At 53.3% G+C, this 19,210-nt stretch overlaps 7 protein-coding genes and 1 non-coding gene across 8 annotated transcripts; 7 read left to right on the forward strand and 1 right to left on the reverse strand.

Annotated features, from left to right (window-relative positions):
* The first annotated feature begins 155 nt into the window (after positions 1–155).
* Positions 156–1,103, forward strand: P152DRAFT_462346 (uncharacterized protein). The gene has a single exon (XM_033680320.1). The coding sequence runs from the start codon at positions 421–423 to the stop codon at positions 955–957; it is 537 nt and encodes a 178-aa protein (XP_033530253.1). The 5' UTR covers positions 156–420; the 3' UTR covers positions 958–1,103.
* A 576-nt stretch (positions 1,104–1,679) lies between these two features.
* P152DRAFT_382703 (uncharacterized protein) lies at positions 1,680–2,423 on the forward strand (the record flags this gene model as incomplete). The annotated part of the gene is made up of 2 exons (XM_033675767.1): positions 1,680–1,723; positions 1,784–2,423. Coding segments are annotated over 2 exons (684 nt in total), but the record flags the coding sequence as incomplete, so codon positions are not given.
* Positions 2,424–3,291: 868 nt separating this feature from the next.
* Positions 3,292–3,372, forward strand: P152DRAFT_t58. Its single transcript has one exon. It is a non-coding gene; the product is annotated as a tRNA-Val (tRNA).
* A 78-nt stretch (positions 3,373–3,450) lies between these two features.
* On the reverse strand, positions 3,451–4,852 carry P152DRAFT_517398 (NADH:flavin oxidoreductase/NADH oxidase family protein). The gene is made up of 2 exons (XM_033683006.1): positions 4,126–4,852; positions 3,451–4,065 (listed from the first exon to the last, which is right to left on the reverse strand). Exons 1-2 carry the CDS (start codon positions 4,661–4,663, stop codon positions 3,488–3,490), a joined length of 1,116 nt encoding a protein of 371 aa, XP_033530255.1. The 5' UTR covers positions 4,664–4,852; the 3' UTR covers positions 3,451–3,487.
* A 1,363-nt stretch (positions 4,853–6,215) lies between these two features.
* P152DRAFT_485311 (uncharacterized protein) lies at positions 6,216–8,927 on the forward strand (the record flags this gene model as incomplete). Its single annotated transcript, XM_033682040.1, has 1 exon — positions 6,216–8,927. One exon carries the CDS (start codon positions 6,216–6,218, stop codon positions 8,925–8,927), a length of 2,712 nt encoding a protein of 903 aa, XP_033530256.1.
* Positions 8,928–13,337: 4,410 nt separating this feature from the next.
* On the forward strand, positions 13,338–14,402 carry P152DRAFT_462350 (uncharacterized protein). The gene is made up of 3 exons (XM_033680321.1): positions 13,338–13,413; positions 13,466–13,540; positions 13,624–14,402. Exons 1-3 carry the CDS (start codon positions 13,355–13,357, stop codon positions 14,027–14,029), a joined length of 540 nt encoding a protein of 179 aa, XP_033530257.1. The 5' UTR covers positions 13,338–13,354; the 3' UTR covers positions 14,030–14,402.
* A 559-nt stretch (positions 14,403–14,961) lies between these two features.
* P152DRAFT_424528 (mitochondrial carrier) lies at positions 14,962–16,714 on the forward strand. The gene is made up of 8 exons (XM_033677222.1): positions 14,962–15,312; positions 15,367–15,781; positions 15,837–15,888; positions 15,940–16,093; positions 16,142–16,177; positions 16,232–16,327; positions 16,382–16,437; positions 16,489–16,714. The coding sequence occupies exons 1-8, from the start codon at positions 15,213–15,215 to the stop codon at positions 16,510–16,512; spliced, it is 933 nt and encodes a 310-aa protein (XP_033530258.1). The 5' UTR covers positions 14,962–15,212; the 3' UTR covers positions 16,513–16,714.
* Positions 16,715–16,867: 153 nt separating this feature from the next.
* P152DRAFT_443497 (alpha/beta-hydrolase) lies at positions 16,868–19,207 on the forward strand. The gene is made up of 2 exons (XM_033677777.1): positions 16,868–18,512; positions 18,562–19,207. Exons 1-2 carry the CDS (start codon positions 17,300–17,302, stop codon positions 19,176–19,178), a joined length of 1,830 nt encoding a protein of 609 aa, XP_033530259.1. The 5' UTR covers positions 16,868–17,299; the 3' UTR covers positions 19,179–19,207.
* Positions 19,208–19,210: the final 3 nt, after the last annotated feature.

The raw sequence follows: 19,210 nt of genomic DNA on the forward strand, positions 1-19,210 counted from the left end.
TGAGGTACGACATGATCAACGAGAGTTTAGGGAGAAGTCCAGACCAGCCCTTCATCCTCCTAGTCTGAAGTCCACCGTTGTGTTTCTTTTCGCATGAGAGCATCTTCGTCGCTTTACTATCAGTCCAATCAGGGGTGCCTGAAAGCATACCGTCACCCGCAATAACAGCACTATCCTATTAGCTCTACGATATTTATCTGCAACATGTCCCCTTTGGCTCTGATCTTTAGGCTTCCTCATTTGCCAGTTCACGGTGTTTTCGATACTTCATGTGTACAGCCCCAGCCTTACCAGATGCCCAAACTTTCGGCCCCCATTTCTTTGCTACTGCGCCATGCAAGCCAGCACCAGCGTTGAGACGCCCCTCTCTACATACCGATATCATTCTTGTGGCGAGTGACCATATCACGCGGCTTCACCATGCTAGGCAGTGCCGCCCTGAAACTTATATCCCGCCTCTCGGGTTCCCCCTATAAAACCACCATTGTCTTCCCGCCTTCCCCGTTCTCCCCATTCGATTCGATCCCCTCTCCCTATCTCATCCTCGTTGCCTATCCCTTCTTCCCCCTCACCATGGCCCAAGACTGCTGCTCCCGCGCCGCCAAAGCCTGGCAAGAAGCCAAAGCCACCGTCCACAGCTGCCGCGCCGAGGAAACCGTCTCCCATCGCGGCTGGACGGCGGCGCGGGATTACCTGCAGTCCGTTCTGGGTGCGAGCCCGCCTCGGTCGAACGCAACAGGTACGCCGCCATGTCAACTAGCTAGAAGCGGCCGGAACTCCGTACTAATTGCGAACGATCCAGTCAAGAAGGCTCGGCAGTCGCTGGAGAAGAAGCGGGAGATTTACGAGTGGGCGAAAGATCGGCGGGTGCAGGCGGAGGGGAGGAGGGATGAGGCATTCCGGAGGCTCGAGGCGGAGGAGGCAGCGAGGTTAGTGTCATGGTCCATGGTTATTTAATCGACTGAAAGCTGATGTTTTGCTGCAGCAAGAGACTGGCCCCGGAACTTGGAATCCAAGTTGCTGAAGGGGCGTATCCGTATAGACATCAGTGGGATGGCAGGCGCAAACAATAATGGAATTCTGCTCATTACGGTACGAAGAAGACAGTCGAGGTTTGATGAACCTGGAAGGGCACTAAAGGAGGAAAGAATTCCGCGCCTAATGGTTTCTGACTTGGTGATATGTTTCCGATGCGATTTGAGGCAGAGTTCCGAATCGAGTTCCCACAGCAGAGCGCAAGATAGGGTTTTTTTAACGGTTAAGTAGCCAAGTACTTGGTTCATCGGTCTGGTTCTTCTTGAACAGTCTCCTAACGGTCTTTGAACGGTTGGTTAACTGGTCATAGACGGTCTTGCTATTTTCGACCGTTGTTGAAGGAAGGAAAGGCTACATAACGAGTGCAAAGAACAGGGTCTGCGCCCTGCTGCATCGTTGGCCTATTAATAGCTCTTATTAGGGAAGTCTCAAATTACAGCACGGCTGCCTGCCGTATTACCTGCCGTCTGACGACGATCCAGTCGATTCATAAATCGTTCAAATTGAAAGAAGATTCTCAAGACATTCCACACTCTGTTTCTTCCAGCAAACTATTGCCAGATCTTGAGTCAAAGTTTTGCAGCTACCGGTATTCGCAATACAGCTTTCAAATTTCACTGATGGCTTCAGAGGCACAAAAGCCGCCGCTGTCCCCGGACTGGGTCTATTCGAATCAATCCAATGTCCAGTATATTTCGATCCGTGGTAGTTTGAATCTGGTTTCCGGTATTTACTTACGGTTGAACAGCGTCGCCAAAGACAAAGGGTGGTTCACAACTTACACTCCGTTCGATTCAAAAGTCGGTTGCATATACCATGACGGAACATCCAAGGTGGTCGGAATTGGGACCGTTACTTTGTCAGTCAACAGAGCCCCAAGACTCAAAGGCAGCGAGTCACACAACACTATCGTACTGAACGATGTCCTCCATGTTCCTTCATTCCTCTCCAACGTTATCGCCATGCACGCGGTTGGTTTCAACCATACCTGGGCATGCAGAAAGGGTCTATTCGACAAAAACGGACGGTACATCGCCTACTTCGATCCTAAGTGCACCTTCGACGTTCTCAAATTGAGCGGCCCTCCAGTCGGACCCGTCGTTGGACGCTCGATCTTTCTCATATCCGAACTAGAGAGGCGACGAGTCCACTATCTGGTCAACGCCACCTGGTCGAATGAAGAATATAGGAGATGGAAGCACCATCAACAGGCCGAGGCATATGCCGGAAATACCCCCTATACCAAAGCTGAGCGAGCGTGGATCAGGAGGCATTTCAGAAGCGAATTCCATTTCCTTCTCTCGTATGGCCTCAAGATCTACGACGAAGAGGATCATTTGGAGGGCAGAGCCATCGCCCGTGCATTGATGGAGGACTCAGAAGATGAGACGGATCCTGAGGACAAGGACGATGGCGAAGGTGGAGATGAGGGTGAAAGTGACTAATACTTGCTCCATTGAAAGATGAGAGAGGACAATTGAGGACATGCGGGCGAGGGGGTTCGAAAGTTCGGAGATGAGCCATATTTCGGTTTAAGATGCACTCCTTCCCCACGGTAATGGTAGTCTAGAAAGTAGCATAGAGATAATAGCCGTCTTAACGAAAAATTCAATGTTGTCTCGAAGCAAGCCTGTTGCTATGGATGGCAGCTTGTCGAAGAACTCGGAAGTATCAACAAAGTTATCTGTCCTGTCTCAACCGCCGCTGAGTCCGCCGACCGAGATATTACAGGTAGGGTATGCTACTTCCTATGGATTCTTATTGATTCCCCTCATATCAAGGATGGGTTCTGGAGGTATAACTAGCTGAACTTTGTCACAGAATATCTGTGTTTTATTGACGTATCATTGGCGTATCGTTGGCGTATCACCACTGTCTCATCTCATATTCGATTCTATGCCTTCTGTTTCCTTTATCGGGGAAAGGATCATCATAAAAAACCACATAAATAGCTGCAGGAACAGCCTGTTTTCGTAGGATTCAGGCGAAGAAAGGATCAAGTTAAATCTATCTATTGCTCTTTTGGAATCTAACGGGGTTTTCCACCGTATCGCTGCATTAATCACCGGATTGAGCGAAACCGCTATTTATCTCACAAACTTTAATTACCGATAATAATGATTGGGGTTAGAGGGTGAGGGAATCAAACCAATAAGCGATGGTAAAAAACTAGTACGGCGATGTTGCGCTTCTTATAGTATCTATTGATTACAAAGCGAGTCATATACTATGTTTGGCAGTATTTCTCAATAACATGGTTTGGTGGTCTAGTGGTATGACATCTGCTTCACATCACCGGTGCGCAGAAGATCCAGAGTTCAATTCTCTGTCTAACCAACTTTCTTTTTCATCTTTTTTTGTTTGCATTTCAATCAAACCTTTCACAATCAGCCAGGACTATGCGACGTATTAGGAGATTCAAAAGTGGGTTTATTCCGAAAGTATCTATAGATTATATTTTACTAGCGGCAGGCCTCCCAAACTCCTTCGCATGTGGATAGTCGGTGTATCCAACTGGGTTCTTCGGGATATAGAATGTCTTCCGATTGTACTTCGTGAACGGGATTCCCTTCATTGTCCGAAACACAAGGTCGGGATTGGAGATGAAATGCCGCCCAAAAGCAATAACGACCGGCTTGCCTTTATACTCCACATCAACCGCCTCTCTCGCCTTCTCCGCGGTATATCCTCCTGCGATAATAACCGGTTGCTCGCCCCAGGCATCCACAAACGGATGCAGGCTACCGGATGGCGTGATATCGACAGGGCCGGTGACTCTGCTCTCCGTCAGATGGATATAGGCAAGCCCGATCTTCTTGAGCTCGCCAATAAGGTAGGTAAACTGTGGGATCGGATCGTCCATCAGCATGCCTTGGAAAGTACCCCAAGGCGACAACCGAATGCCAGCTCGATCGGACCCCACGGCCTTGACAATGGCCTTGGCTATTTCAATAGCGAATCGCGATCGTTTCTCGATGCTGCCGCCCCATTGGTCGGTCCGTTTGTTGCATGTGTCTTGCGTAAATTGGTCTTGAGGGTTTTGTTAGCTTACTTGTATTGAACTGGTTCGCTCGGAATAACACCGCTTACCGATAAGATACCCATTCGCACCATGGATCTCAACTCCGTCAAACCCTGCCACTTCGACTGCGTTCTTCGCCGCCTGCGCGTACACCCCCACAAACTCCCAGATCTCCTCCTCACTCAGTGCCCTCGGAACAGGTGCCTTCTCCGTCATCGGCACAGCGCTGGAGCTGACGATCTCCAGCCCCTTCGCCTCCATGACCGGCTGGGCCGCCGCTCGACCCAGTGCCCACAGCTGGCAGTAGATCTTGCTTCCCTCGGCATGCACCGCATCAGTGATCTCCCTCCATGCAGTGAGCTGCTCGAGGGACCATAAGCCGGGCACATTTGGCATCCCGGACGCCTTGTCGGAAATGAAGGTGGCTTCGGAGATCAGAAGTGTTCCGGGGACGCAGGCGCGCTGCGCGTAGTAGGTTGCCGAGAGTGGGATGGTAGGGACGTGGTTGTCTTGCGCTCGAAATCGGGTGAGCGGTGCCATGGCAATGCGATGGGCGAGGTCACATTTCCCGACGGTAAGTGGTTTGAAAAGGTTGGAGTTCTCCATGACGAGGGCTGTATCCTGTCGAAATATGAAGACTTAACGCAGTATTCTAGCTTCTATGCTGCAGAGGAATGAATGACAAACTCGGCGCTATGGGACAGTTGAAGAGAAGCATGAAAAAATAAATAGTACACGTTCAAGTTGCCAGCAGAAAGTCCATATACTCTACCCACATATATAACTATATATATTCGTTTTTTACAGAGTAGACATGTCTACCGAAAGGTGGCTCCGGTCCATTGAAGCCAATTAGTTCGTACAAGCATCCTCGGCAAAGCAGGGTCCATGAATATCTGGTCCCTGAGCAGTGAGAGCTTGAGGACGCTGTCAAACAAAAGAATTCCAAATGCTAATCGCGATCCAGCTTCAATATGGCGACAGACCTCTAAAACCACCAACTCACCTCTTCTTCATATATTATCAATACAGTACTCTCGGTTATCTTATTTCCTCCATAGGCTTGTGTCAGCGTGCGGTACGCGTCCCTACGTAAATAGGGTTTCTTCGGTTGGATTCCGCTGGGACGTGGAACGCAAGCTGGCACCAAAGCCTGTGGAGGAGAAAAGGGAAACGAGAGTACCGCGCGGTATTTCCGCAATGATATTAACGATTGCAAAGCATAAAATCCGGTAGTGGCCCATAGGAGAGGACTCCGCACTCAGGCCCGTAGTTCTCAGTCTTTTAACCCCTCAGATAGGAGATGGCGCAGTGCATTAACAATTGCGCTCAGGGTTTCTGCCAAATTCCAATTCATGCGAAAGAAAGCAGCGAATGGGGGGTTTGATGGAGTTGATGACAAGAACTAATGTTGCTCACTGTCTATTATTATTTATTAATATCATTTACGGAGTACGGAATATGGAATACAGATTTGCTGAAGCTTCAAGTGGGGTCGCATTTCATCACTAGACAGTGGGAAGATCTATACGGTACAGATATGGATACTATATGGATACTCGATTCTCAACATCACTGCTTCCACCATTTAACTATTATTTGTCAATTTTACACTGGGAGCCCTCAACCCCGCATATGACTGGCGCATATGACTGGTGACTATTAATAGAGCCCATGTATTCGTGCGAACCAGGCTCATGCCCCAGACCCGCCAGAAGGCTGCCTCTCGAAGTTTGCAGGGCCCGCTAGAATACTTGTTCCAGAGCTCGGATGAGCAGCTTCACGAGGCCTGTAGGTACCTTACCATTGCTTAAACGCACCTTAGTAAAGCTTCAGTAGGATCGAGGACGAGGTATAGGTAATTTTGGACCATGGTACGCTCCAACACTATAAGAACCTTTTGGTCGGTTGGCCTGCAGGAAAATCCGGGGTAGGAGCAGCTTGATGTCTGTACTGACAGCAGGTGAGCCCGAGACAGAGGATTTCTACAAGAGGTTGGAAATTCCCCCGAATCACGATGAACCACTTGGGAAGGAATCGACACTGGAGGCCGATTCGTGGGATCTGAGTGTCCAACATTCCAGGGCAGGACAGTCTTCAACTTCGTTGCTAGATTTTACTTGTCAGCACCGGTATCAATTGGACATCGACTATCATTATGACCGACAATCGACCGACCAGTGGGCGATCGGCTCCAGAACAAGCTCCGCAAACCCGCGATATACCGCCTAGCGATCAATCCGCTCAGGAACCAGGTCCGGAACGCGATAGACCACCCAGCGAGCGATCAGCTCAAGAACAAGATCCGCGACGCGATAGACCGCCCAGCGAGCGATTAGCTCAAGAACAACCAGATCTGCAACAACGCGATAGAGAGCGATCAGCTCTAGAACTAGATTCGCAATACTGCGATGGAGAGCAATCAGCTCAGGAACAAGACCCGCAACATGGCGATAGGCCGACCAGCGATCGATCAGGCCAAGAGCAAGACGCCCGACAACACAATACACTGTCCAGCGAGCGGCCAGCTCAAGACCAAGAACCGCAACACCGCGATAGACTAGCCTCGGAAGGAGAAAGAGCTGATTTAACTGCCTCCAATCCCTCCAAGGATGTCCGTCCACCAGAACATGTCGAGCTCGGTGAACGTTCCGTCGATGTCCGTGAACTTTCCGCCGATCCAGCCCGCTGGACGCAGCTATCTCCCTTCCACCCAGAACGGTTGAGCCAGCCAACCAACCCGCATCAGATTTCCCAACAAGGTCCGCAACATAGACCGACCTCAGAAGGAGAAAGACCTGATCCAACTGCCTCGAATCTGGCCTCTAATGATGTCCGTCCACCAGAACACGTTGGGCACCGTAAACCCTCCGCCGATCTAGGCCGGTGGACGCAGCCATCTCCCTTCCATCCAGACCCGTTGAGCCAGCCAACCAACCCGCATCAGTTTACCCAACAAGCACCTCCCGCCCGACAACAGAGTAGACACCTCCCGGAACCACTACCAGACCACTTTCGACCGGTCCTACCGCCTCCCTTCCCAGCGTGCATGGGACTTCCATCTACCCCCAACTACAACCCCTTCAATCCTCCACCCAATACCGACTACTCTCTACCCAGTATCAACGTCCCCTTCAATCCTCCACCCAATATCAACTACCCTCCACCCGCCCCCGAAAGCCCTTTCGAGCATCGCTCAGCCAGCTCTTCAGCAGTCATCTCCCCTACCTCGGCCGACCCCGACGAAATTGCCGGTTTCGTCCCCCGCCCCTTCAAGCCCCGCCGGCAAAAATACACACCCAAACCCCAACCCACGGGTTGGAGTCCCGTCCCTCAGTTTTGCTCCCTCCCACCGACCGCGCGGCCCGGCAATACCCGCCCCGGCCGAGTCACCATGTCAGGTCCGCCTATGACGGATACCGAGCCGCCCGTCAATCCACACCCCGGCCAAGACGACATGTCAGGCCCGCCTATGGCGGATACCGAGCCGCCCGTCAATCCACACCCCGGCCAAGCCGCCATGTCAGGTTCGTTTGTGCCGAATGCCCGACAGGGCCCGTCCAGACCCTCTCGGCGCGACGAGTTCACGAGACTGCGCGAGCAGCGGAGGATGGAACGGGTAGAGAAGCTGGGGACGACGGTCATAGCCTTGGAGAGCCGGTGGCGGAGGGAGCCGACTTTGCTGAGGGCTCCGAAGTTCGAATCGCTGGGGATGCCGATGGGCTTGGCGGTGAGGAGACAGTATGGGGAGTGGGTGACGGAGCACGACATAGAGCCAGTGACACGGAGATCGAGCGCGCTGCAAGTGATGGACATGGCGACTCTTTGGCTTGTGGCTATGGAGGAGGATAGGGAGAGGTTGACGGGTCAGAATATTCGGCTGGCGAAGGATAATTTGGTGTTGTGGAACTGGGTCATGGAGAAGGAAATGGGGGCGACGGCGGCGGCGAGTGGTATGAGGAAGAGAAGAAGAACAGGAGAAGATAAAGAGGAGGGGGGAGTGGGGGTGGAAGAAGGAATTGAAGATGAGGTGGGGCTGGCGCTGGGACGACGGGAGACGGAGTCGGAAGCCGGAGGTGAAGAAGTCGTCCCACAACAGGCGGAGGGGAGTTGTAGAATGAAGAGAAGAAGGACAGGAGAGCATGAAGAGGAGGGGGGGGTGGGAGATGAAGAAGTAGTCGAAGAGGAGGACGAGTGCGAGGATAGGGAGCCTTGGTCAAAGGGGAAGGGGAGACGGGAAAGTACCAGATCAGGGGCAGGAAGAAGACGAACCGAGCAAGAAGTTGGGGTTGGCTTCGAGCAAGAAGCGGAGCTTGGATTCGAGCTGGAAGCGGAGCTTGGATTCGAGCTGGAAGCGGAGCTTGGATTCGAGCTGGAAGCGGAGGCTGGCTTCGAGCAGAACCTGGCGTCTGGTTTCGAGAAAGAAATAGAGGTCCGTGTCGAGCAAGAAGTAGAGGTTGGTGTCCAACAAGAAGCGGAGGTTAGCGTCGAGCAAGAAGAGAAGGAGGTTGAGTACGAGTACGAATCGGTTGACTTCGACGAATTTGGCGAGGAGAATTATCATGACAGGGAAATCCGAGAATGGCACGGATATCTTGAGAATGAGCTCCCACAGAAGGTCGCGTTACTCAATAGGGAACCTTCGTCAAAGGGGAAGGGGAGGCGGGAAAGTAACAGATCAGAAGGAGGAAAACGACGAACCGAGCAAGAACAGGAGGTTCCAGTCGAGCAGGAAGAGGGGGATTATAATGACAGAGAAATCCGAGAATGGCACGAATATCTTGAGAATGAGCTCCCACGGAAGGTCGCGTTTCTCAAGGAAAACTCCCCCCTACCACAATATCAGAATTTACCAGGTTACCGGTATTAGCTGGTTAATGCGGATTTAGCATATTCGACTTGGCTGCGGCACGAGAATCATTATCAATCCCTACGAGCGGTTCCGCTGGAGAGCAGCACGGAACGGCCGTACCGACAGCAGTGCGACGGATACAAGTATCAACATTGCTAAGTAACCATGATTTCCTTTCAGCGTTTGATTTCTTTCTAAATTGCAGTCACTCTCTTTGATCAAGCAATTGGCTCTCCTGGCTTCCGTTTCGTATTGCCCAGCATTTAACAGCAAAACTATATTATTCTACATTCTCCAAGGCCGCGTTCGTTCCATCTCTTGAGCGTTCAGTTACATCCGTGGATCTGGCTGGTTTGTGTGTACGTTAGGATGGATACAAGGACAGTAGTAGTCCGGTTGGTGGAAGATACTTATCATTGGCGAGGTAGGTTATCGTTAATGAGCAAGGTGAGGGATGGGAAGCTGGCCGACGAGAGGAATAGAATAGACACGAGCTGGATCCGAAAATAAAAATCTTCCGGTCAATGACCGAAATCCCAGATTGCATTTTGCAAGTGATCTATAACATCCACGACGACAAAAGAACCTGTCCGTGTCCTTCTATCGCGCACAACCTAACCGAAAACCATCATCTCTCCTAATCCACCGCGACTCATCACCCACCACTCCCCTCCCCCCCTCGCTCCGCCGCCCGCCAATTACTCACCTCCGTCTCCACGCTCTCAAACATCTCCCGCGCATCCTGAACCACCCCCTCCTCCCCGGGATTGAACATCACCGCGTTCACCAACATCCGCACCAGCTCCCGCTCCAGCTGCGCCGAGTTGACGATCGCCTTTGGTGGCACCACCTCCGCACTCAACGGCAACACGACGCTGGCGCTCCCGCTCCCGGCCGCGGCCGGCGTGCCGGGGCTCGCTGCCGCGCCGATCCCGGAATCCGCTTGCGACGACGCCGCGGCCGCGACGGTGCGTGCGCCCGCCGTGATGGCGGCGCGGATGCTCTTGAGGTCGGTGGGGCGGTGGATCATGTCGTAGTAGCCTTCGGCGTCTTTGGCCTTGACGGGGTGGGCGAACAGCGACGCGTGCTTGTGCGAGGTGATGGTCTGCATGACGGGGTTGCTGACGCGGGAGAAGTTGCGGGTGGCGAGGACGAACTGCGGGCGGACGCCGGTGCCGGGCGCGGCGGTGGGCGTGGAGCTGCGCCGGGCGTCGGTGGCTTCGGAGGTGGAGCGGACGCTGCGTTTGCGTTTGGGTGGGGCGGGGCGCTGGGTGGTGGCGAGGGTGCCGCGTCGGCGGCGAGTGCTGATGCCGGTGGTGGGAGTGTGCTCAATGGTGGAGCGGATATCTTCGCTGACTTCGGCGGGGGTGCTGGGCTCAGGTTTGATGGGGCGGCCGAAGCTGGATTCGGCGTCGATGGATATGTCGTCGGCTTGGGAGACGATCGATTGGCTGCGGGTGCGGCCTCGGAGGGAGCTACCGACGGCAGAAGATGCTGCGCTTCCGCGCCTGCGTGGTCTTCCCATGGTCCTTCGTGTTTGACGAGGTTCGGGCTCGGTGAACACAGCCTTTTGGTCTTCCGTTTGCTTCGGGGTTGGTTGTGTACGCGTTGGTTTGCCTCGTCGAGACCGTGGGGGTGGAGAGGGCGCTCTCTCGCTGATAGGACTCATATGTCGGGGTCGTTTGGGCATGTGGGCGTCAGTGCTTCCTGCTGGCAAACCATTTACCGTCTGTGCAGTCTTGGCCGCCTTCATGATCCTCGATGGTGGAGTGTCCCGAAGCCATCCGATGATCGTATTCGATAACTGAGGTGGGACGATTGGCGTGGCCACTGGAGTCGGTGGTTTCGTAACCTGAGGGACGGGTGCCTGGTTCGGCGGAGATGTTGCGCCAGGTGGTCCAACTGGTGCACCTGGTACCTGCTGAGATTGTGGCTGTGTGCCTGCTCCTAGGTTGACCTGGAATGGGGGGAGCATGTAACCTCCTTGAAGATTGTGCTGATAGTTCGACACGTAAGGGACCGTCTGAGGGGACTTCTGGGGGTTCGGTGGAGGTTGCTGGGGCCATGCATTTGGGTGGATAGGTGCAGCTTTTTGAGCAGGACTAACGGCATACTCGGGAGAGACGGGAGGCCGGGCACTAGGCTGCGGAATCGGAGGAGTTCCGGAGCCCATATATGCCGTGATTTTGGCCGGGTCCGGACTCGGCCCAGGCGATGTTTGAGCGGTAGACCTGCTCGGAGGGGATGGAGCCACGCCGGCTGGTGTTCGAGGTAATTGCGATACCAAGGCCGGAGATCCTCCAGTCGTAGGGTTCTGAGCATATTCAGGAACGGTTCCAGAGGTCGGCGGTTGTTGATGTGGAAGTGATGGTGTCGTAGAGGGGCTAGGCTGTGTCGGAGTTGCTTCTTCAGGCCTATGAACGTCTGTAATCGTCGGAGACGGCGCGTTGATTGAAGGGATCTGGCCAGGCTGACCGGCCTGAGGTCGAACATCGCTAGGTTTCTCAGTGGGCGGCTGTTTCAGAGGAGCCGTTTGGGGACCTGGGGACAGACCAGGAACAGTGAATGGCTGCTCCTGTACGTCTTTTGAAATGTCCGGACCCAATCCTGCCTTTGGAGTCTCGGATGGAGCCTTAGGACCCGTTTTGGCTCCAGTTGGTGCTGGTGAATGGCCGTTTTCCACGGGCTTGATACCGTTTACGACTCCTTCTCTACCTAAGAACCCTTTCCATTCCCCTTCCTCAATCTCCCGTCGCAATCGCTCATCCCACTCTCCCTTCTGGATCTCCTGGAGCTCTTTTTGCAACCGCGTGTAGGCTCGTTCCTGATCGCGGATTTCGCGGATGGCATATTGTCGGTATCGCGTGTACAACTTCGTGATCAATTGCGGAATAAGATGCGCCGCTTGACTCGCTTCCTGCGCGCTCGGGAGGGACGGACTGGGTGCTTTCCGTTTCCTCGATGGGGATGGACCATCTGGACGAAGGCTATCGTTTTCATTCGCGGAGGGATGTTGCAGATCGCTCTGGATCTCCTCCTTCAGCAGACGAGAGTACAGGTCTCGAAGCGCATCGGCGCTGAGTCTTCCGGTGTCGAAGGTCGCGGCATTCTTGATAAGCGGGTTGGATTGCAGCAGGCCGGAAACTCGATCGAAGCTCGCATGGTCGACGCCGTAGGACGACAGATACTGGAAGAGCAAAAAGGACTCGAGCGGGGAGTACGAGGTGAGGTTAGTGGTCATCACCTTGCGATGGAAGAGCTGCTGCTGCCGTCCCGATGGGAGGATGGGCGACGACGGCGGTAGATGGGGTTGGGGGAGAAGCAACAGAGAAGCCACGATGGAGGACGGGTCTCATGATAGCACGAGAACTTGGGAGCGGAGGGATTCCCTCACACCATTTGATGGACTGATGGTGATGATGCGCGATCGGAGTGGTCGAGATGTGGAGGGATCCACGGGAGGGAAAAGCGATGAAGGGAGATAATATGGAGGTGGAGGGGTTTGTAAAATTGATGGAGGCGATGATTTTCGAGATGGACTTGATTGAGAATTGAAGATTTGAGGTGGATGGGTTGATAGGTTGATGAGTTGAGAGGTGTGAGATGTTGAATGTTGAATGGTGGATGGTGGAAAGTCGATGAATGGTGGATGGGGTTTGCGACCGCCGACCGTAGCCCGTAGGAGCCTGACTGCCTGAGATTTTGGGAGGCGTTCGGGGGGGGGGCAGACCGGGGGGTGCCGCCTATGATCGGCGCTCAATACAGGGGGTCCCTTTTCAGTCCTCACACTTCTCGCCAGATCATCACTGGATCACTGCTCAAATGTTCAGATAATATTATTTAGGCTGAAATATTCTTGAACGATAATAATTCCTTGGTGTTCTTTTTCATTCATCAGATGCATCATGCAGTACCTCTCACATGCCGGCTCCGTGCCTGCCCAGTGACCCATCCTAGTGTTACTCATTTGTACTGAGATATAATGATATATAAATCTGTAGCCAGACATGAATCTCAACTTGAACCAGATGACTCCCATGCAATTGGAACACGGCCTCAGCTGTTCAGAAATCATCATCAATCCAACGTCGATCATTTGGGACCGAGAAACGGCTCCCCGTACCGTCCTTAGTGTCACACTCCCCCCCACACCTTGACCCTTTCCCTCGTGCCTCCATCATCATCCCGAATCTCGACTTCTCCTGACCCTTTCCCATGAACAATTTCAAATCCCCCAAACACTACAAGAATCCCATCATCTACTCTAATATCCCTTTTCCATTGTCCATCGATATCATTTCTGAGCAAGCGCGCAGAACCAATCCTTAAGCTTCGGATTGTCCGTTCTCAGGAGAGCGTGAAACGTCCCCGACTGTTGCTTTGACTACTTCCTCCTCCCCTTTCCCGTTTGATATATTGCATAATCCCACCCCCCCACCCCAACCATGACCGAACCCAAAGACCCCGAAGGCTGGCAACAAGTCCAAGAAGCCCAACCCGAGAAGTACTCCCGCCACCCTCTCCCCTCCTCTCCTCAGCTAGCTAACCCTCCCCAGCCTCGGCGCGGCCCTCGACGACATCTTCAAAATGGACACCGGCCTCGACAGTCTCTCCCGCAACGTCGACAACAAGTAACCCATCCCCGGACCTCCCCCTGCCCTGCTCCCGTGTTTATTGTGCAATACCAGAAACTTACATGTCCACCCTCTCATAGACGCCGCTCCGTCACCTTCCAGAGCCGCGAGCTCGAAGCCCTCGAGGCGCAACTGCGCGCCGCGGAAGAGCGGTTGCAGAAGGCAGGTTTGGGCCCCTCGTCCGCCTCACCGCCCGCGCGACCTGTCGCAAGGGAAATACAGGCGCAGATTCTACAACGACCGGAGACGGTATCGGAGGAGGAAGAGGAGGAGGAGTCGAGTGAGGAGGAAGTCGGGAAGCCGGTCAGGAGAGACGAGGCCGAGAGTGAGGAAGAGGAAGAGAGCGAGGAAGAGGACGAAAGCGAGGAGGACGAATCGGAGAGCGACGATGAGCACGCGCCCGTCACCTCCCGGGTACCGCTTCGCAAACCCCCGGCGCAACCACACAGTCTGTCCACCCCGTCCACCGAGCAACGCGTTTGTTGACTGACGCGCTAGAGACCTCGTCCACCGTGAGCAGCGAGTTCGAGCTGGTTGATGCGCCGCATGCGCGCGAGAACGGGAAGAACACGAAGTCTCCGGGCTGAGGATACGGGGGAGGATGCGAGCTGGGGGGATGGGGTTCGGACCGGTCGTTCTTGAATCACTGCTGATGCGTGCGGTGGGTCGCGGGAATGGGTGTCGACGCTGCGTGGGTGCATTGCGATGCTGTTGGGAGTTCCCTGGTGGAATTACTGCTGCTAGGTCGACACGGACAGGCTACATAGGTACAGACATACAGATATGCTTCGGTTCTTCGACATTGTTTGATCACTAACCACATGTAATTTCTAATACCCGGCATTCCATGCCTCTCCTTGTACACGTTCGGCTTCCTCCATTGCATTCGATCCATGAACACGGCGGCATGCTCTCGCCTCTAGGCACACCCATGCCACAACCTCGACAACGAAATGTCGGAATCCGCGTTTCTATATCGGCTCATGATATCCTCCTAGTAGGAGTCGAATTATCATCATCGGAAGCTTAATGCTTCAACCGATGTCCCTCATGATGATTGGAGTCCAAACCTCCAGATACCAGGGATACCAGAAGATGAAAAAACCGGAACTGCCCGAGCTCGAATAACCCCCACAGCATTGATATTACAAGGAATTTAATGAATGATGAGGCTCAACCGCTCAAGTTCTATCTCGCGGTTCTCGCCCAAAGCTTCCGTTGATGAACCAGGAGACTGGGATTGCGAGTTTTCGATTCCCTGCCGCTCCCGGCATCGAGGTAATTATGACGTAGAACCGTTTTATGTCAACTTTTGGACGTCCGATAAGGTAACGTTGAAACTTGGCCCAATAGGCCAATTAACGGATAGGAAATAAAGGGAGCATACATATCCGACTCTTCTCCGCAAGATCGGGCTAGGATAGAGAGCCGATGTCATCATTAGGAAGCATGTTGTAATTTGTATGGATGCGAGAAAGATCGCCATGAGCAGGACGGATATTTAGGATTGTTCCATATACAGCAAGAACGACTTTTATAATTCTACCGCAAGACTTTCCTATACACAACTCACACGAATCAAGATATTCTCCTAAATATCTTTTCTCCTCAACATCTTTTCTCCTCTGCGTATAACTTCATATCCCAAGAGATTGAATCGACCATCACCATGTCACAAGCCAAACCACCCCGCCCACCAGCGCCGTCAACGAAGATCGAACTCTTCTCCCCCACCTACTTCGCCGCATGCACAGTAGGAGGCATCATCGGTATATTATCCCACCTCATCTGGCCTTCTATCACAAGCTAACCCGCCCTGCCAGCATGCGGCCCAACCCACACCGCGGTCACCCCTCTCGACGTCGTCAAAACCCGCCGCCAAGTCGACTCCTCCCTCTACAAATCCAACCTCCAAGGTTGGCGCACGATCTACCGCGGCGAAGGCCTCCGCGGCGTCTTCACCGGCTGGTCGCCCACGCTCGTCGGGTACTCGTTCCAAGGTGCCGGAAAATACGGGTTCTACGAGCTGTTCAAATACACGTACGGCGAGCGATGGTTTCCGGGGGCGAATAAGACCGTGGTGTACCTCGCTGCATCGGCATCCGCGGAGGCGCTGGCGGATTTGGCGCTGTGTCCGTTAGAGATGGTGAAGGTGAGGATGCAGACGACGATTCCGCCGTTCGCGAGGAATATGCGGGAGGGGATGGGGAGGGTGATGCGGGAGGAGGGGGTGAGCGGGTGAGTGGGACGGGTTGATCGGCGTGAACGAGAAGCGGTGCTGATCGGAGTGAAGGTTTTATAAGGGGTTGTATCCGCTCTGGGGTCGGCAGATACCGTATACGATGGTAAGATATGGTCCGCAAGACGATTTGACTCGGTGCTGATGGACTCGCCAGGTCAAATTCGCGACCTTCGAGAAGGCGGTGGAACGGATCTATAAGTTCCTCGGGAAGCCGAAGGAGTCGTTCAATAGCCTCCAGCAGACGGGGGTCTCGTTCGCTGGCGGATATATTGCTGGTATTGGATGCGCAGCCGTGTCGCATCCGGCTGGTAAGTTCAGTCGCCGTGAAACATCGAGGATATTACTGATTCGTTTAGATGTGATGGTATCGAAGTTGAACTCCGACAGAAAAGGTGAGCGAACACCTGAAATGGGTTAGCAGTGGTTACCGTACTGACATCGAAAAGCCGGCGAAGGCGCAGTCCAGGCCGTTTCAAGGATCTACAAGAACATAGGATTCCCAGGCTTGTGGAACGGACTCCCGGTCCGAATCGTCATGATCGGTGAGTATCCAGAGCGGAATATATACAGTCTGAGCTCCGCTGAACCGACAAAAGGAACTCTGACCGCCTTCCAATGGCTGATATATGACTCGTTCAAAGTATATCTAGGGGTAAGCAACGTGAATCCTCGGATCCCATCATCCTAAGCTAATGTTTGCCAGCTTCCGACAACGGGAGGACACTGAGACCCTGAAGAAGGGTGGTAATTAAAGGTCTTTTTGAACCCCATTATAATTGGGGGTTAGTTGTCATCGTTCTTGAAGTGTTCGCATCATTTGGTAGGGCGTGGCAAGGTGCTTCGGTGTTCGCGAGGGATATGTACTCTGTATCGGGACTTTAGATCAGATATAAATCAAGTGCTGGAATATTAGCAATAACGGCTGGAATTTATCGTTGCGGGTGCGGATATCGATCTGATGGTTGTCAGGCGTGGAAATGGCCAGCCCCGTTGATGGGCGACACGTCAGCTCCACAAATGCTTTTCCTCCTTTCACCCGCCATTCCAGCTCCCAGAGGCCAGGGCATCATCACCAACCACCACAGCACGCAATCTGTCATCGAGCCACAATTGAGTGCAGAATCCCAGCTTAACTGCATCTTACAAATCCTGCCATTCTGCCAAAATGCCAATCACGTAGAATCATGGAATTTCCGGTGCTCGCCAATCTTAGGACCACTATTGATCGGCGAACCTGTCGGTGGATGGTGACGGGTAAGAGTCAGGGGAGATAGCCGCTACGTCCGCAGGACTCAAATCCATCGATTTGAATCATATCCTACTTCTTACTTAAACGTCAGAGTCCTGTCCTCTCGTAATTACAGCCATATTTCTTCTTATCACCATCGGATGGAACTAAGCATGCCCTGATAGCCTGCTTAAAGACATTAGGATAAACGTACCGGTCTGAGGGCAGCGCGAGACAGGAGACGTTCACCTGGCCTCCTTTGGCCAGACGTTGAGAAGCTCCGTGAATGTTCCGCCGAAAGAGATGGCAGTTGAATGATTCTGCTTCCCCTGCCGAATCAAAACCTCCGTCGCAGCCATGGGATGTTCCCGGCACAGTGAAACTTCCCATTTTCTTTCTCCGTCTACGTTTCCTCGTCTGTCTTGTTGTCCTTGCACTAGTCTTTACCGTCATTCTGGTTGTTCTGGCCGTGACCAATGTCTTCGATGGAACCGAGGAGCAGATCCCGACGGTGACAGTGCGGAATGGTACCGTTGAGGGTGTATACCTGAAGGGATATGATCAGGATCAATACCTGGGGGTTCCATATGCCGCTGCCCCTGTTGATGACCTCCGATTTCGCAATCCGCAGCCTCTCGCTGAGGGATGGGGACCCGAGTCGTTTAAAGCAAGGGAACACCAGAAAGCATGCATCGGCTACACCCAAGGGTCTCTGGACCAGTCCGAAGACTGTCTCTACCTCAACATCGTACGAACTAGAACATGCCAGGGCGGTTGTCCGGTCGTGGTGTGGATCCATGGCGGAGCGTATACCAGCGGCAGCCCGACGGACCCGCAATACGACATGAGTTTCATAGCGCATCAAGCCGACAGAATCGGGAAGCCCATGATTGCGGTGTCCATCGCCTACCGTCTCAGTGTCTGGGGGTTTCTGTTCTCGAACCAGACGATCGAAAGCGGAGATACGAACATGGGCCTCCGTGACCAGCGCTTGGCGCTTCGATGGGTCCAGGAGAATATCGCCGCGTTCGGGGGAGATCCGAGTAAGATTACTCTTATGGGTGAATCGGCAGGCGCGTCGTCAGTTGGCTATCATTTGACGGCTTATGGTGGTCAAGATGAGAAGCTGTTCCGGGCTGCGATTATGCAGAGCGGGTCACCTATTTTCTATGGCTCAATCAACGACATAGAGACGCAGCAAATATTATACGACGACCTTGCGAATCAAACAGGTTGCGGACTTGCGCTCGATAGTCTGCGATGTCTCCGCGAGCAACCTTTCGAGCGGATCGATGGCGTTGTTCGAAATAATGCGACGCTTTGGCTCTCATGGAACCCAGCCATCGATGGAGACTTCATACAAAACCACACCTCCACCCAGCTTTCCGAGGGTGCGTTTGTCCGAGTTCCGATCCTGACTGGCGTCAACGCAGACGAAGGCACAGGATTCACACCGTATGGGATCTACGACGATGCGGATTTCTTCTACGCTCTGACAAGTACGAACTCCTTTCTCGACCACTGTACTACCACTAACAATTTTTGTAGACAAAACCTATGTTCAAGGCGTATCTGAGGCCTTGGCAACGGAACTCGGCAGAATATATGCGGACGATCTATCCCAGAACATCCCGGCGACTGCCGGGACATATCGACCCCCTTATCCCCAGGGGAACCAATGGCGAAGAGCCGCAACCTACTTCGGAGACGCGACGTTCCACGCGAACAAGCGTTTAACTTGCCAGGCGTGGGCCTCTCACGAGGTTCCCGCCTACTGCTACCTCTTCGATGCGTTACCGAACGCCTCCACTGAAGATATAATGGGGGTCGCCCACTTTGTAGAAGTGCCATATGTGTTCTACAACCTCCAGGGCAAAGGGCATGAGGGCGGCCCCAGGCCGTTCGACCATAGCGGGGCGCGATATCTGGAGTTGGCTCGGTTGATGTGTCACTCATGGGTCAGTTTTATAGATACGATGGACCCGAACGGCTTCCGGCAGGATGGAGGTGAATTTAGCGATTTGGAAGCCTGGCCGCGCTATGGCACTGATGGACGGAACTTCGTCTTTACAGCGGAGCGGCCGTGTCGGGCGGAGTTGGATGATTATAGAGCGGACGGAATTGCGTTGATCAATGAGGATCCAGCGAATACATATAATAGATAAGGTTTAGACGAATTTTAGACAATAATTAGAGG

The sequence above is a fragment of the Eremomyces bilateralis genome (genome assembly GCF_010015585.1).
Source record: "Eremomyces bilateralis CBS 781.70 unplaced genomic scaffold P152scaffold_33, whole genome shotgun sequence".
Lineage (NCBI taxonomy): Eukaryota > Fungi > Ascomycota > Dothideomycetes > Eremomycetales > Eremomycetaceae > Eremomyces > Eremomyces bilateralis.